General features: G+C 39.1%; 1 protein-coding gene across 1 annotated transcript; it reads right to left on the bottom strand.

Annotated features, from left to right (window-relative positions):
- Nucleotides 1-1094: 1094 nt before the first annotated feature.
- On the bottom strand, nucleotides 1095-7082 carry gnat2 (guanine nucleotide binding protein (G protein), alpha transducing activity polypeptide 2). The gene is made up of 8 exons (XM_070840316.1): nucleotides 6977-7082; nucleotides 3539-3581; nucleotides 2717-2858; nucleotides 2423-2580; nucleotides 2187-2315; nucleotides 1968-2097; nucleotides 1724-1877; nucleotides 1095-1285 (listed from the first exon to the last, which is right to left on the bottom strand). The coding sequence occupies exons 1-8, from the start codon at nucleotides 7080-7082 to the stop codon at nucleotides 1095-1097; spliced, it is 1053 nt and encodes a 350-aa protein (XP_070696417.1).
- Nucleotides 7083-14198: the final 7116 nt, after the last annotated feature.

Genomic DNA, 14198 nt, shown 5'->3' with positions numbered 1-14198 from the left:
GTTAAGTGAATTGAATACATTAACACTATTTAGATTACATACATGTACAATGTGGTTTGTAATCTGGATATACTGCAAGTACTGGGAATATCTGAGATATTTGCTCAGCAACGTTTTACAGTTTAAATATCAAGACCACAGAGACTACTGTACTCAAACAAAAACAAGGTTGCAAGGTTGCTATTCAAAATATTAATATTTTCCCCCGGATTTATTGTTTTATTCATTTTACAGAGCTTGGTTTTAATAAAGTAAATATAACTCACAACACAGTAGTCAAAAGGAAGCAACGAGGAGTGAGCAACTATTTCATCTTCATACCTTCAAACCAGCAGCCTCTGGTGTGATACTGTACTTTAGAAAAACTGAAGAATCTTGGAAGAAGCTGTATGTCCACAACAAAAATATGATGAGTTGATAGTTGTGTCAAATCAGCTGGACATGCGCTGTGTTGCAGATGTTGTGTTGGTGATGTGCTTGAAGCACTCGAGGACCAGGACTTGACATGAACACAACATACTGAGGATCCTCTGAGCTCCATCAGTACACTTCTCAGTTAGTGCCAATATATGAGGGGTTAAGGTAGGAAAGGAAGTTCTGCAAAGTAGAGAAAAATGATTAAAAAAAAACTCATCAATCTCAAATATGTTGAATTCACCTTAATGACATATAAAATCTTTTGCTACTGTCTTAAAAGATGGATATTTTTCTACATTCGTAGCTTCAGGGCCACACGTTCTGCAAGTTTCAATATATTTCTAAAATGAAAAGTTAATGTGTTGTACTGCTTTTGGGAGGAACTGATTTTAATCACAAATTGCTTCTAGCATTGCTTTTTGCTTCTCATTATCTTCCTCATCCTGAGCAGTCCCAAAGGGTCTGAATTGTCTGTGTGGTTTGAGTTTGTGTGAGCTCTTGTTATAGTCAGAAGTTGTTGCTTGGCAACACAGGACGGCCAAATATGATTCCCTATATGAGGGTTAAATTGAATTGCCAAGTGTCTGCCTCATCTGGGTCCTATTACTCTGTATCAACTAAGTCCCCTGGAGTAATGTGATGTGGTCGCCGCGTACCTCTTTTCTCTCTGGAGCTGCTTAGAAAAGACCACAATCTTTAAGGTTTTCTTTGATGATGATGTCTGTCACAGCGTTGAACACAATCTCGACGTTCTTTGTGTCTGTGGCACAGGTCAAGTGGGAGTAGATTTCTTTCACTCCCTTCTTCATATTCAGTTCCATGAACTGTGTCTTGATGTAGCTGCTGGCGTCGTCATACGTGTTGGGGCCTAAAAGAAATCAAGGGTGGGAAGACAGGAGGGGATTTATTAGAAGGTATCCTGATCTTTATATCAATCCCTCTGCATGTGCATCACTTTGTTGCTCAGCTGACATGATGATATGAGTAGTATAGTTTCTTGCATCGCAATTGAATAGAGGAAACAATGCTGAAGCTCACTCTGTCTGCAGCTTTAACCTCCAGATTCCTTACTTGATCAATTTAGTCTAATTTTACTATTTAGTCTGTTTAGTGTCTATAGTGAGTGTCTGCATCTTGTGCCGTTTGCTTTTCGTGCATATTCCTGTCATACATACTGTCACTGCATGCCTGACAGATGTAGTCTCACCATTTCCCTGCTCGTACATCCAGCCTGACGTCCTCACTGGTACAACAAGCTTGTCATAGCACAGTGTGCTGCTGATGAAGCGGCATTAGTTGGACTTACCGTCATAGTCTGGGAAGCAGATACTCAGGTGGACTTTCTTGATCTTTTCTTCAAAGAGATCCTTCTTGTTGAGGAAAAGCACGATGGAGGTCAGCGCAAAGAATCTGTGGTTGCAGATACTGTTGAATAGATGGAGGGACTCGTGCATGCGGTTCTGAAAAGGCCACAGAGGAACAGGGTGAGTTACTAGCTGACATGTCTGTTTCCTTAAGCATTCTGATCAGGTAGTGAAGTCTCAACTCACCACTTCGTCATCCTCTACCAGCACCATGTCGTATGCACTGAGAGCTCCGCAAAAGATGATGCAGGTCACACCCTCGAAACAATGGATCCACTTCTTTCTCTCTGACCTCTGGCCACCCACATCAAACATCCTGTCCACCACACAGACAGTCACAACAGTCGGTCAGTCGGCTTCTCCTTGGCATCACACTACTGTAGGACTTTTGTGTGTGTGATGTACCTGAAGTGCAACTCTTTGCAGGAGAACTGTTCTTCAATGATACCAGTTGTTTTGACTCGAGATCGCAGCACATCCTGCTCAGTGGGGAGGTAGTCTGACTTGCAGATTCTGTCCATTTCATTGAGGTAGCTGATGATGGCAGAACAAACAGTACAACAATCAGACATGAAATCCTGTCACACTAAGCTTGCTTCCTCTGTAGCTTTACACCCCTACTGAGGTAGACATGGACTCACTAGCCAGCAGAGTCGTTGAGTTGGTACTCAGCAGCTCTATCGTAGCCGGCCTGCACACCAGAGTCTTTCCACAGCTTCATGATGACGTCACTCAGCTCAGAGGGCATTGTTCCCTCTTCAATGGAGTCTGACAAGTTCTGCAGCTTCTGTGCATCCTCCTGTGGTTTCATGCACACAGAACAAAAATCCATCAGTACTGTCACAGAACTATATTTATAGTATGATTTTATGTCAGTGGAAATGCACTTTAAGTTTATCATGTCTGGTGTAAATCTTTTAAGTGTCATATGAGACCTGTGCAGAGGGGGCGCCAAAATCAATGGACAGCATCTCCATGCCTCTGATGATAGCCAGAGCAGACTGCAGGATGTTGCCATAGATGATCGCTCTAAACTCCAGTTGTTCTTCTTTTGTGTAACCACCTTGATGGAGAATCCTGTATGCAGGCAAAAGAGCAGTGGGGAAATTGTTTTAGTTCACATTCATAATTTCAGGGTTACATTATCGGCATGTTTCAAGGTTTTAATTTATTTCTAAAATGAAAACTTAATGTCCCTCTTTGTCTGAACAAGTCCCAAAGGGTCTAAAAAGAGAAAAGCAATGTCAAGCATTGCAACATTAATCCACTGAGCCGGTGGTTAATTTATATTTTCCTAATATTGATTACTAAATATCAAATAAATAGTCATTTCTGGAAATATTTCAATTTTCATCTAAATAAATTAGGAATACTAGGATCTTGAAAGCTCTGACCAAACATGTAAGAAGTGAAGTTCATACAACATGAACAACCTGGATATCTAGTGGAGCCGGTGCACACAGCGCCACCCTGTGGTGTGTTTCTGAACTCACTCAGCTCTTACTGCCAGAGTGAAACTTGGTGCACAAAACAAGTGCTGACAAATCAGAGTAAGCGGATGTTTGCCCTGTTGACCTTTTGTAAAAGGCTTCACTGTGAAAGTGAAACAGACAGAGATGGGGGAGCTTTGGCCTGCTGGCTGTACGCCTGACCGGTGAGATTAAGAAGAAACAAACTCTGAGCTGCACTGTGATTGGTTGCCGCTCACATGGTGAGGATGACAAAAAAGTAACTTTATCTCTTACTTTAATACTTACTTCATTTGTTTTACAATGGTGCTTTTCCCTGACTCACCAGCGCCTGGAAGAGAATAAAGAGGTTAGCATCAACACCATAACTGCTGTGTTTCTCTTTGTCATTGAGTAGAAACACACTGTAAGCCAAAAACAGCCAAAGAATATGCTTTGATGGTGCAGTCAGTTTAAAAGAGCAGTCTGGCCAAAGTAGAGAGTAGCTGCTGTTACTTTGACCCCAAGTGCTGCTGTCTGTTTGGACAGTTTGATTTCCTGAAGTTTGTGAATGTTTAAAACTCAATGACATTTGGTTTGTACACCAAAGGAGTTATGGAAATCATGACAAGGCTGCTCACAAAAAGGCATTGTGAACTGTTTCACCAATCGAAGTTTTTCACTTGTCCAGTTTCCCCTGTCCTCGTGTGAGTTTTACATGAGCCTGAGTTAACTTTAAAAGCTATTTTTCCACTTGTCATCCCTGCAAATTGTAAATGGGGCTACAAAATGTACATTTCACAATTTTCATAAAACAGAGGCACTGTAGAACAGGCAGAGCAAGCAGGAAAAATGCATATGTGAGGTTTTCTGACAACATCAGCTACAGTCAAGAAAAATGCTGGTGAGGGAGGCCTGGGGGGATAAAAACCAGGACAAGACAGTGTTGTCTGTGGCAGAGGTGAGGACAGATTTTAATGTGCGCATTAATTTCTGTTACTTTCACCTGGTGTGTGAAATTATGGTGATCTTTAGATTTTCATAGTTTAAGAGAGGGCAATGAAAAGAGTCTGCTAACAGGAATGCCATAATCTACTCACAACATAAAAACAAAACTCTTTTATGAGCAATTAATGTCAGATCAGCTGCAGATTCTTTTGGGCATTTAGCATTTCCTGCTGTCACAAATACCACAGACATCTCCAAACCAAAGCAAATCAGAGAGGAGGGGAGTTTAATTTTAGGAAAACAGCTTTCCTGAATTAAATGTACCTTGTGCACATTGTACATACATGCATAATGTTGACTGTGCATAAATGTACAGTTTGATTGTCACAATTAGGTTTGCTGGCTAAACAAAAGCTTGCAGGTGGATCTGGCTCTCGGCAGCAGTATAAGCAAACTCAGGACCAGAGGGACTTTATCTCAGCGCCACCAAAGCTGCCTGTCCTGCTCTCACTGCAGCGACATTAAGCTTCAGACTTAGTCCTTGAGCATTTAAAGACATCACGCCTTCAATCATGTGGCCCCATCGAAGGAAGAAACTATTGGTTTTCCCCTGCCAGCAGTCATTAGTAAGTCAATAACAAGATTGTTTTACTGATTTGTGATGAGCAATGAAGGTGGCACTGTGGCAGAATCGAGACTGGTTTTCATCAGCTGTGATAACTTAATATAAGAGCTTCTTTATCCACTATGTGAGTCATTCTTTCACCTCGTGCTCATTAGCGAATGCGCCTTTAGGCCCTGACATTAAATCTAGACTTTTAAGGGAAGCTACATATTTATGCCTGTTCCACTAGATAAAGATGTTTTTACAGAAGTTACAACAGATACTTAAGGAGTTAATGACTTAGTACGGAGCTCTGCTGATCAACCAAAGGAAAACACCTCCCCATGAAAATTTAACATGATAAAAGCATTTTTTTTTTTCATTTGCAATTGTGGGGAAATCATCTCATGTGATGCATTTGAGAACAATCAAGGACTGTTGTTCTTGCTCTTCAGATTTAAGTGCTCAGTTTTCATACAGACAGACGTTTTTGATGTTCCCTCTAACTAACCACATTTAGGTTTCTTTTGTGAATCTTCTTGATGGGCGTTTCCGGAAACTTCACAAGTATTAATTTCACTGTTTTGCACATCTGCACACAATGAGCTAGCCAACGAAATTAAGCTGTTCAGTTAAAGAAAAACCTGCTTTCTGGCTCGTTTCACAATGTCTGTGAGAGCCCACAGGATGGCACTCTTATCTTTACTGATCCACCTCTTACTGTCTGATCTCTGATCCCGTACTGCTGGAGAAGCACCTACTCTTTAAATCTAATGGCCGTAGATATTAAGTCTCTGAATAGTGTTTCAGTCAATTATTTCACAGATTACACATAGAAAGAAATAATGCAGTGTTGTGAGATATAAAATTAATAATTGATTTGTTTTATATTGAATAGTAAAACCATTTATACTGACTTTCATTTGGCAACTCTCAACATTCTTGTTTTCATTTTTGTGTTTGTTAAGTCACAAAATCCAACTCTTTAATGAATCAACAATAATCTTTACATTTTTTTTATCCTTTCTTTTGAATATCAGCTTTTTTTTTTTTCAACAAAATGCTTGCTCGGTATTTTGACACTGCAAATGTTGCCATTATAATGTTAGTGGTAATAAAACACATTTCATTATTTATGTGCAAGTTGAGGGATCAACAAAGATCCCACCAAGTGGATCTGCGCTAAACCAGTTAGCTAAGCGGATTGACATATCACTGCTGTGCTCTGATTCATTTAGACCAAAGGCCATGATTGTGCTAAGCACCGGTGTCCTTCCATCAGAACTGAAAAGTCATTCTTTGTTTTAAGACACAGCCAAGAAAATCTAATACATTTTGCAGCTATTTTTTTCAAATGTAATGTTTGTCAATGTTTTGTCTGTTTCTATTGCTTTCATTGCTGAATTTCTGCAAATTATTCAAAATTACTCAGCATAACGGTAAAAAGTTAAAACAGCTAAACAAGCTCAGGTCTGTGCAGTATGTGTATTGTGCATAAGTAAACAATCTATTACAAATCTTTTTAGTACACTTTCAAATGTGGTAAGTAATTATTTAACTGTATTGTAAATCTGTTCTCTAATATCATTTTTAAATATTCCTCTTTTTTTTTTTTAGCTTCATCTCAGATCTCAACCTATAACCATATCTCAGTCTGCTGATCTTCACTCCTATTGTCACCCCCTCTGTTTTGTATAGGCTTAAACAGACCCCCCCCATCTTTCTAATAAACTAATGTAGAGTTTTATCCTGGAACAAATCATCAGCACAGCCTGTAAATCCTCTGAGGATACCATATCTTACATCTAACTAAGCAGTGAGCAGATGTGTCAGAGCAGTTAACATCATCAGATGGCTCAAATCCAAGATTGTAAGAATGTGCAGCACAAGAGACAATGAACTCATCATCATTAAGTTATGAATACAGGGTTATGAATCAATGATAACATAAACTAACCCTCATCCTAAAACCATTTGTCTACCTTTCAGGGCTCAATGAAAACCTTTTTGCAAAGAGCGGTAATGTTTTTTTACCTGTGCATTTTAACTTTTCTTATCTACCAGTCACACCTGTTGTCTGACAACAAGACTTCTGTTTTACCCTGCCTGAGCACAACCTGAGCACTTTGCATCACTTGCCATCTGGGACATAAAGGAAAACTTGGTGCCACAAAACTATTCACTAGTCAACTTACCAAGCAATAATAGCTTGACAGTTTTAGCGTCCTTATCAGCATCTTCTTGGAGTTGTTTTTCCAACTCCTTTGACTTTTTGTCCTCGGCGCTTGCTCCCGCACCCATGCTTTCTTCCTCCGCAAACTCAAGATCCTCAAGGATGGAAATTTTGACGGTTGTCTGTGAACAGCCGCAGAGAATCTGGCTCCAACACTAATCGTGCTGAAAGGCGATTTCCTAGCGGAAGGGGATTGGGAGGGAGGTGCTTGAGCCTTCCTGGCTTCTTTCCTGGTTTTCGATTAGTTGATCAGATAGGACCCTCTCAAGGGTAAAATGAATTCAGCAGCTCTGGCCACCAGAGATCCACCCTTTAATTCTCTCTGCTTAAACCCTTGACTTAAAGAGGTACCTCTTCCTGATTGGCCAGTCAATCCAATTAGTCTAACGAGGGCAATAGTGAATGATGTAAAGAAAAAGAGAAAAGAAAACACACTCACATACTTTGGCTCAGTGAGAGTCATTGATAACGTCGGTTTTCCCAACTAGAATTGATTGATTTGATTTGTCCGTATACACATACACAAAATGTTTGTCCCTGTCCATCACATGGTAGTGTGTGCATGTATAGTTTGGCAGAAATGCACTAATATTACTCTGTTTCTGCAGCTATGGCATAAACATTAGGAAAGCAGTACATAAACCCTCTTGGTAAATATATTTATATATATTATACATATATATTTAATATTTGGCTTTGGCCATTTAAATAAATGTGTGGTTTTGGGGGTTTGGGTAAGTGTGTAGGTGTTGCTCATTTGCTCCATTCTGTATTTCCTGCCTGTTGGACTCTTGACTTCACTGTCAGTCACATGGACAAAGCAGAGAGGGAGGCATTAAGCTTTCATAAACTTCTTATAGTTAAGACGTTTAAATCCCAGGTGGTGTGGTGCCTGCTAAATAAAGCAACTGTCACTGCACTGTGCACTTCAGTGGGGTCTCAGCGATAATATGACCTAAATGTGCTTCCCAAGTTACATCATTTGTATCAGATTCACCAGGATCCCACATGCTTGAAATTATCTCAAAGATATTCGTGTTTTCCTCCAGCCGGGGCAGAAGTTTGAGACAGGAGGTGTGATGTTACGTACAGTAATCGTGTTGTTGCAGGATTTGATCCATGAACAGGTCGGCCCTGTGAGGTTGATCGGTGGAGGTCAGTGGGACTTCAGGACTGCTATGTTCCCACACTGCATGTTGGAGGACATGTACTGAGACACTATATCTGAGGATACTTATGCAGACAGAAGACTGGTTGCTTATGTGTATCTCGGCCAATAAAGTGCATCAGTAGAGAGTTTTAACTCTCTGTTTTAGATTTCTGCATTTGGAGCACCAGTTTTCAAATAGTAGTCAAGTCCATTGATTTATCTTTTACTTCCCCCTAGATGGTACATACTTTGACACTGCATTTTAGATGTGTTATGAAAGCATTAATAATGTTTAAAACCTTTGTATTTGAGAGTATCCCAGTTCACAGTAGAGCTGAATATATGCTTTGTGACTATTGAATGAGTATAAATAATTGTATAGTACAAAATTAGCTCTGAATGGTTGGTCAGAATCTGAGTCTTGTTTGTTTACTCTTGGAACAGAGAATTTCTAATTCACAATATAATTTTCTTTATTGTATTATTGTAAAAGGAAAGGATTTCTAAAAGGATTTAAAAAAGGATAGGATAAGTTTCTCTTAAAACAATGCTCACATGCCCATATTGAGACTACTGTACATTCTTCTGTTCATTCCGGATGCAAAGAGTGTTTTCAGTGTAAGTGATGAGGAACGTAATCCACCGACCTCATTCAGTGTAAAAATGTACCGTGAAGTTCATCTGAAGCTAATATGAGGCAACAGAAGTCTTCAAGTAAATAAAGTCTTAATATGAAATTTCCACATAGTATTTGTGTCTCTCCACTACAGGTCTGAGGAATCTTACACTAAAAAGACTGAAACCTATTTTATTTTATTAACTCTGCCTCATACTCACTTCAGCTAAACTTAAGAAATCATTTTACTTAGAAGGAGCTCACGTGTAGTTCACAGTACTTTTTGAAGTTGAGGCTGGGTAAAGCACATTTAACAGCGACAGCATTTGACCCAAAGGGCTGTATACAGTAGAAACACAGTAGAATAAACAATTTAAAAGACAAAAGAACAAAACAATAATAAAAACAGCAGGACTATAATAATAATAAGAAAGTGTCGACTGAAAGGACAGATGACTTTAGGGAGAGCTTCCTGTAGAGACCATTTTCCTGTAAAGTTTTAAACTTCATGGCTTCAACGTATGGACTGAATATTAATACCACCTGTGTGTTGTGTGACTAAAAGCATATTGAGACAGAAGTGTCTAATCATTACATTGAGTTTAAGTGATGCCATCATTCTTGTGAGTCTTTGTGTTTAACGTGTCATTGTGAAATATGCCCAGATGCAGATGAATGTGTTTGTTGTACTTCAGAAGTAGTAGTAGTAGTGTCTCTTACTCAGGCTTCAGTTTTGGAGCCACACCCAGCAGCTGCTGGACTACTCAGTCATCTACATCACCCCAAACAAGCTTTTTCATCAAATAAAATCTAATAAAGGCCGGCGGCAACTGCTCAACCTAAACTAGACGGCAATAATTGGATTTTTAAACTTGGCATATATTATTCCCATGTGTTTCTAACATTTTGTGTGTGTTTATTGTAGGAGGAGGAGGTTTAAAAAGAAAAAAAAGTTGGGTTTGTCCTTCAGCCAGCCAGACAGTCCCACATCCAGTTTAGTGATGTCAGGGTCAAATAGGCTCAGCGGGAAGCTGAAGGATTGACAGACTGGGATCTCTGACTCTGAAAAGTGTGACGCACGTGAATAACGGTGAAAACATGGTGAAACAAAGTTTCCCAGTGGTTTCAAAAGATATCAAATCCTCCTTAGAAAGTCTTTCCTATCTTAAAAGGTGAAAATATTATAAAGCATTATGTCCCATGTGGGGACAGAATACTATATACTATATCATTTCACTCCAGAATCAGTGGCAGATTTTAAAAAGATTTAACAGTAATTCCAATCATACAAAAAAACGATCAAAATCAAAATGAATGCATCAACAACAGGCTCTCCCTTTCGTACTGCCTCACTTCTCAGCACCATGTCAGAGTCCAGCTCTGCCTCGGGATATGGAGCATTACACTCACGTCACTCTGCCTAAGCATGTAGTGCTAATTGCCTGGGTCAGGGTGCTTGAGGTCTAAATCCCTGAATGCTCCCAAGCAAGCTAATCGCTGCAGCACATCTAGAGATGGCGACCAATCCCATTAGGAGGTGGATGGCGTAGCCCTGCTTTGTGCTCAGTCCCTGCGTCTCTGATCTGTTGACGAGATTACCCACAGAGCCTCAGATCAACGCAAGAGGCGGGGGCTTAACACGTCGTCTTTTGGGGCGGTGGGTGCAAGCTAAACATGTAGGACTACTGCTGTACTGAGCAGAAAGGAAGAATAAAGATGCAGCTTTTCATCACGTTTATTTGTCCGAGTAGGTCAAGCTGGAGGCTCACTGGTGTAGTGCATCAACGACATCAGTAAAACACAAGCACTTACTGAGCCTTTTCTCATTCATGAATCTTTAACACCTCATGTTACAGTCATAGATGCGCAAGAAAGAGCTGATTCTTCTGCTTAAAGATCAGTGAGGTTGGCCACACATGCAAACAAACAAACCACCCAAGTAGGCAGATGAATAAGCAAATAGATAATTGAAGACCTCTGTTTAATCATTTGTATTCTCTTAAAACCTTGGTAAAATCCAACTATTTCCCTGACAGCATCAAAGTAACATAAATTTGTGTTGACAGACACAGATGAATCCTCTTTGCTTTCCTGGGTGTGATGTGTGCCAATGTTACTGTCTAAATCCTCTGCAGGCTCCATTACAAGAGGTTCCCACCCGCTGATGAGCTCATGTGGTTTAGTCCTCAAGCTTTTCTGCAAAATAAATAAGTGTGCTCCTACTGCTGACGCATGAGCTCGGTGACGCCATACTGTGGCAATTAAGACATTGTGATACTCGCTGTTGATCCTCCTACACAAAACGTGAGTCTCCAGCATATCTATACTAGTAACCCTGTGAAATTATAGAGTGGCTCATAGCATGAAGCATGTTTAATTGCTTTTTTTCTTTAAGCTTTTATTTAGATTTTCCAAATATATATCAACCGTCAAACAAAAACGATTCAAAAGACCACTTTATTTTCATACAGACAAAAATGTTCAATTTACATGCTATGTAAATGTAATGTAACCCACCCACACATGTAAATAGTAAGTAGTAAATGTAAGTTATCTTTCATGGACAAAAACAAGAGAAAAGCATTTTCATTGATATTTTTTCTGTGGTTTACTTTTGATTATATGTTATGCAGATATTTGTGTTCACAGATTTATCTTTGAATGAATTTTGTCTACACTTCTGAGCTAAAAACGGGATATAATTCGGGATGTAAGACTTTAATGTTGATATATTTCTTTCGCTCAGTGCAAAACATACAAATGTAGCAAAAGTTCACATCTTTCATTCAACTTTCTTTCCTCCTTTTATTTTTGGTCACCTTCATTCCTACAGGTTCCTCCTGTAACCGTTCCATCTACTTGTATGCAGGGGGTCTCCCTGCTGTCTGCACAATGCATGCTGGGATACTCAGCCCCCATTACAGTAAAAAGAACTTAATTCTCTCTTAATACTGTCATCACTGTGCTGCATGCATAGATGTGTCTTTGCCATCGGAGGAAGCTGTGTGTTCAAGGTCAACGTATATTTCTCTGCAGCTGAAGGGGGATTAACTGCCGACAGATTAACTTTTTAGAGGCAACAAGTGAAAAGAAGTCAGTGCACAAGAGTTCAAGTCAGATCAGTTTCAATATCAATGAACGCACACAGAGGGGTTCACAAATGTGTTTTGAGATCATAACTGACTCTCTCTACATAAATATTATTCAATGCATGCTAAAATAGTTTTATATAAATGTAAACCAAATTCACATATAAAAACCACACGTTTCTTGTTTTAAAAAATGTAGTTGAAATCCACAAATAGATGAATTTAAAACTATTTGAAATTTTCATCAAAAACATATTAGGATGTTGTTACATTTATGTACAAACGGTTGAAACTGCTTCTCGTATGTGGACTTAGCTGCATTTGTGTGTGTGTGTGTTTGTTTGTTGAGACAAAACTCGATTCACAAATGCATTTTTTTTTCAACAGGGAATTATGTGTAGCCAATCAGATGGCTCAGGCAAATACGTGAGTGTAGAGTCATTTAATGAAATAGAAAAACTTTTGTGAACCATATTTGTAAGGGGTCCAAGCTGCGTCGCTCACTGCTGGAGCCTTATTGTTGTTGTTCTTCTACTTCTTTTTCTCTGCAAAAAGTCTTCATGCAGCAAAAACTGTAAAACTAAAAGTCATGAAAATTGTCAGAGAGTACTTTATATGTAAACCCTGAAATACATTTGTAAATCCCTCTGTGTGAAATCATTAATATTGAGACCGATGTGACTCCATAAAAAAAGGACTGCAGATGATTTTTTTCGACATCAGACTATTCTGTTTACTCTCCTACTGTCTGATGCAGCACCACGTGGACTGTGTCATGCTGTCTGCAGCCCTCCATCACTGAGCTGAATAATACACAGTTCTGTTCACCCACACATCCACCTCCATCTGCTCAGAAAACGTCCACTGTCTTTGTAAACCGAAACCGAAAAGATTGTAGTGTTTTATTTATTTATTTTTTTCATTTTGGGGTTTTTTTTTGTTGCATGAGTCCACAGGGGAGTTCTTCTTTTGTGGTTAAATTCTTATTAAAAGGCAGTTGCGTATCCCAGAGTTCCCCCTGCTACTGAGTCATCATGTCATATCTCAGGATGAAACATCTGAAGAGAAGTGTTTTGTCTTTTTGTATTTTGCTCTGCAGATGAACTTCTTCATAGCACTAATTAAGAGTCTTTGAGTACTGTACATATTGTCTTATGCTGGGACATGTGAAGATAATGGGTTAATGTGTACATATAGTACCTGTGAAATTGCTTTTTGATGAGAGTGTGGACATGGGTAGTTGTCAGTATTCATGTGGGAATGCAAGTTTTTGTCCTTTTTGTTTCTCCCATTTGTAAAATTATTAAAATGCCTTTGAATAGTTAGCGTGGGTCATCGTGCCCAAAAGGCCTTCATTAGATTAAGTTTTGGAGTGAGTATTTAGTTTTTCAGAGGCTTTACAGCCCTTTAAAACAAGAATAATATTCGGAAGGAAAACACTACATCCTTGAGTGTATTTGGCACAAAATAGTGAAATTATTTATCAGTATATTTATTGTAATAATGGGGATTGTTTAGAGCCAGGCTATTAGTTGGGTCAATTTTTCCATTACAATCTTGTACAATCTTGTACATGTACAAGGTGCCACCACTCCTTAAACACGATGTTACGGAGTCTACGTCGCAATACTTTTATTTTTTTTGGCATTAGTTGGTCTTTCTTGATCATATTGGAGGTTAATCCATGTTTTTGTTACTGTATTATGCTCTCTGCCCCAAGCTTGACATCTAAAATTTGCCAAGATAAAGATTTAATCAGTCAATCAATCTTAATTTATACTGTGCTAATTCATAAGAAATGTTATCTGAAGACAGAGAGCCGGTCAAAACCAAACTCTTCAAAATTAGTATTCAAGAATCCCCTCATGAGCAAACATCAGGTGACAGGGAAAACTCCCCATTTAACGGGAAGAAACCTCGGACAGAAGGCGGCTCAGAAATGGGCGGCTTTCTGTCGGGATCCGTGTGGGTGAGAGAGAAGTTAACGGCTCAGGTTTCTTTATGATCATCCACCAATAAGAACTCGTCAGAAATGAACGTTTTACCAAAAAGCATAGCTCTGAAAATCATCATTTCACATAATTTCACATTAATCGTGTCAACAAATGTCATTTTTCATCAGGGAGACCAGATAACCTTTATTTTATGGCTAATGGTGCATCACCAGTAGTAGAAATGAACTGTGAGGTCCTGGTTAAATGCTGCTTCATATATAGTCAGGCTCTGCAGTGTAGTTTTGTTATTATGTTTCTAATTCAGGTTTGAACCAAACACAAACAGACATCTTTTAAAAGAAATATACTAAGCATACACACCATAGGATTTGAAT

This window comes from Pempheris klunzingeri, chromosome 11 (genome assembly GCF_042242105.1).
Source record: "Pempheris klunzingeri isolate RE-2024b chromosome 11, fPemKlu1.hap1, whole genome shotgun sequence".
Taxonomy (NCBI): Eukaryota; Metazoa; Chordata; class Actinopteri; order Acropomatiformes; family Pempheridae; genus Pempheris; species Pempheris klunzingeri.
The sequence above is the reverse complement of the archived record's forward strand: the minus strand, read 5'-3'. Positions and strand labels throughout refer to the sequence as shown.

Bases quoted from the DNA above. Each gene is read 5' to 3' on its own strand.
- gnat2 (XM_070840316.1), bottom strand. From the start codon at position 7,082: ATGGGTGCGGGAGCAAGCGCCGAGGACAAAAAGTCAAAGGAGTTGGAA. The intron at 2,316-2,422 runs GTGAGTCCATGT...TGCCATCATCAG, and splicing joins CTCAACGACTCTGCTGGCTA to CTACCTCAATGAAATGGACA. The intron at 1,286-1,723 runs GTAAGTCCAACT...GATTTCTTTTAG, and splicing joins CTGCTTCCCAGACTATGACG to GCCCCAACACGTATGACGAC.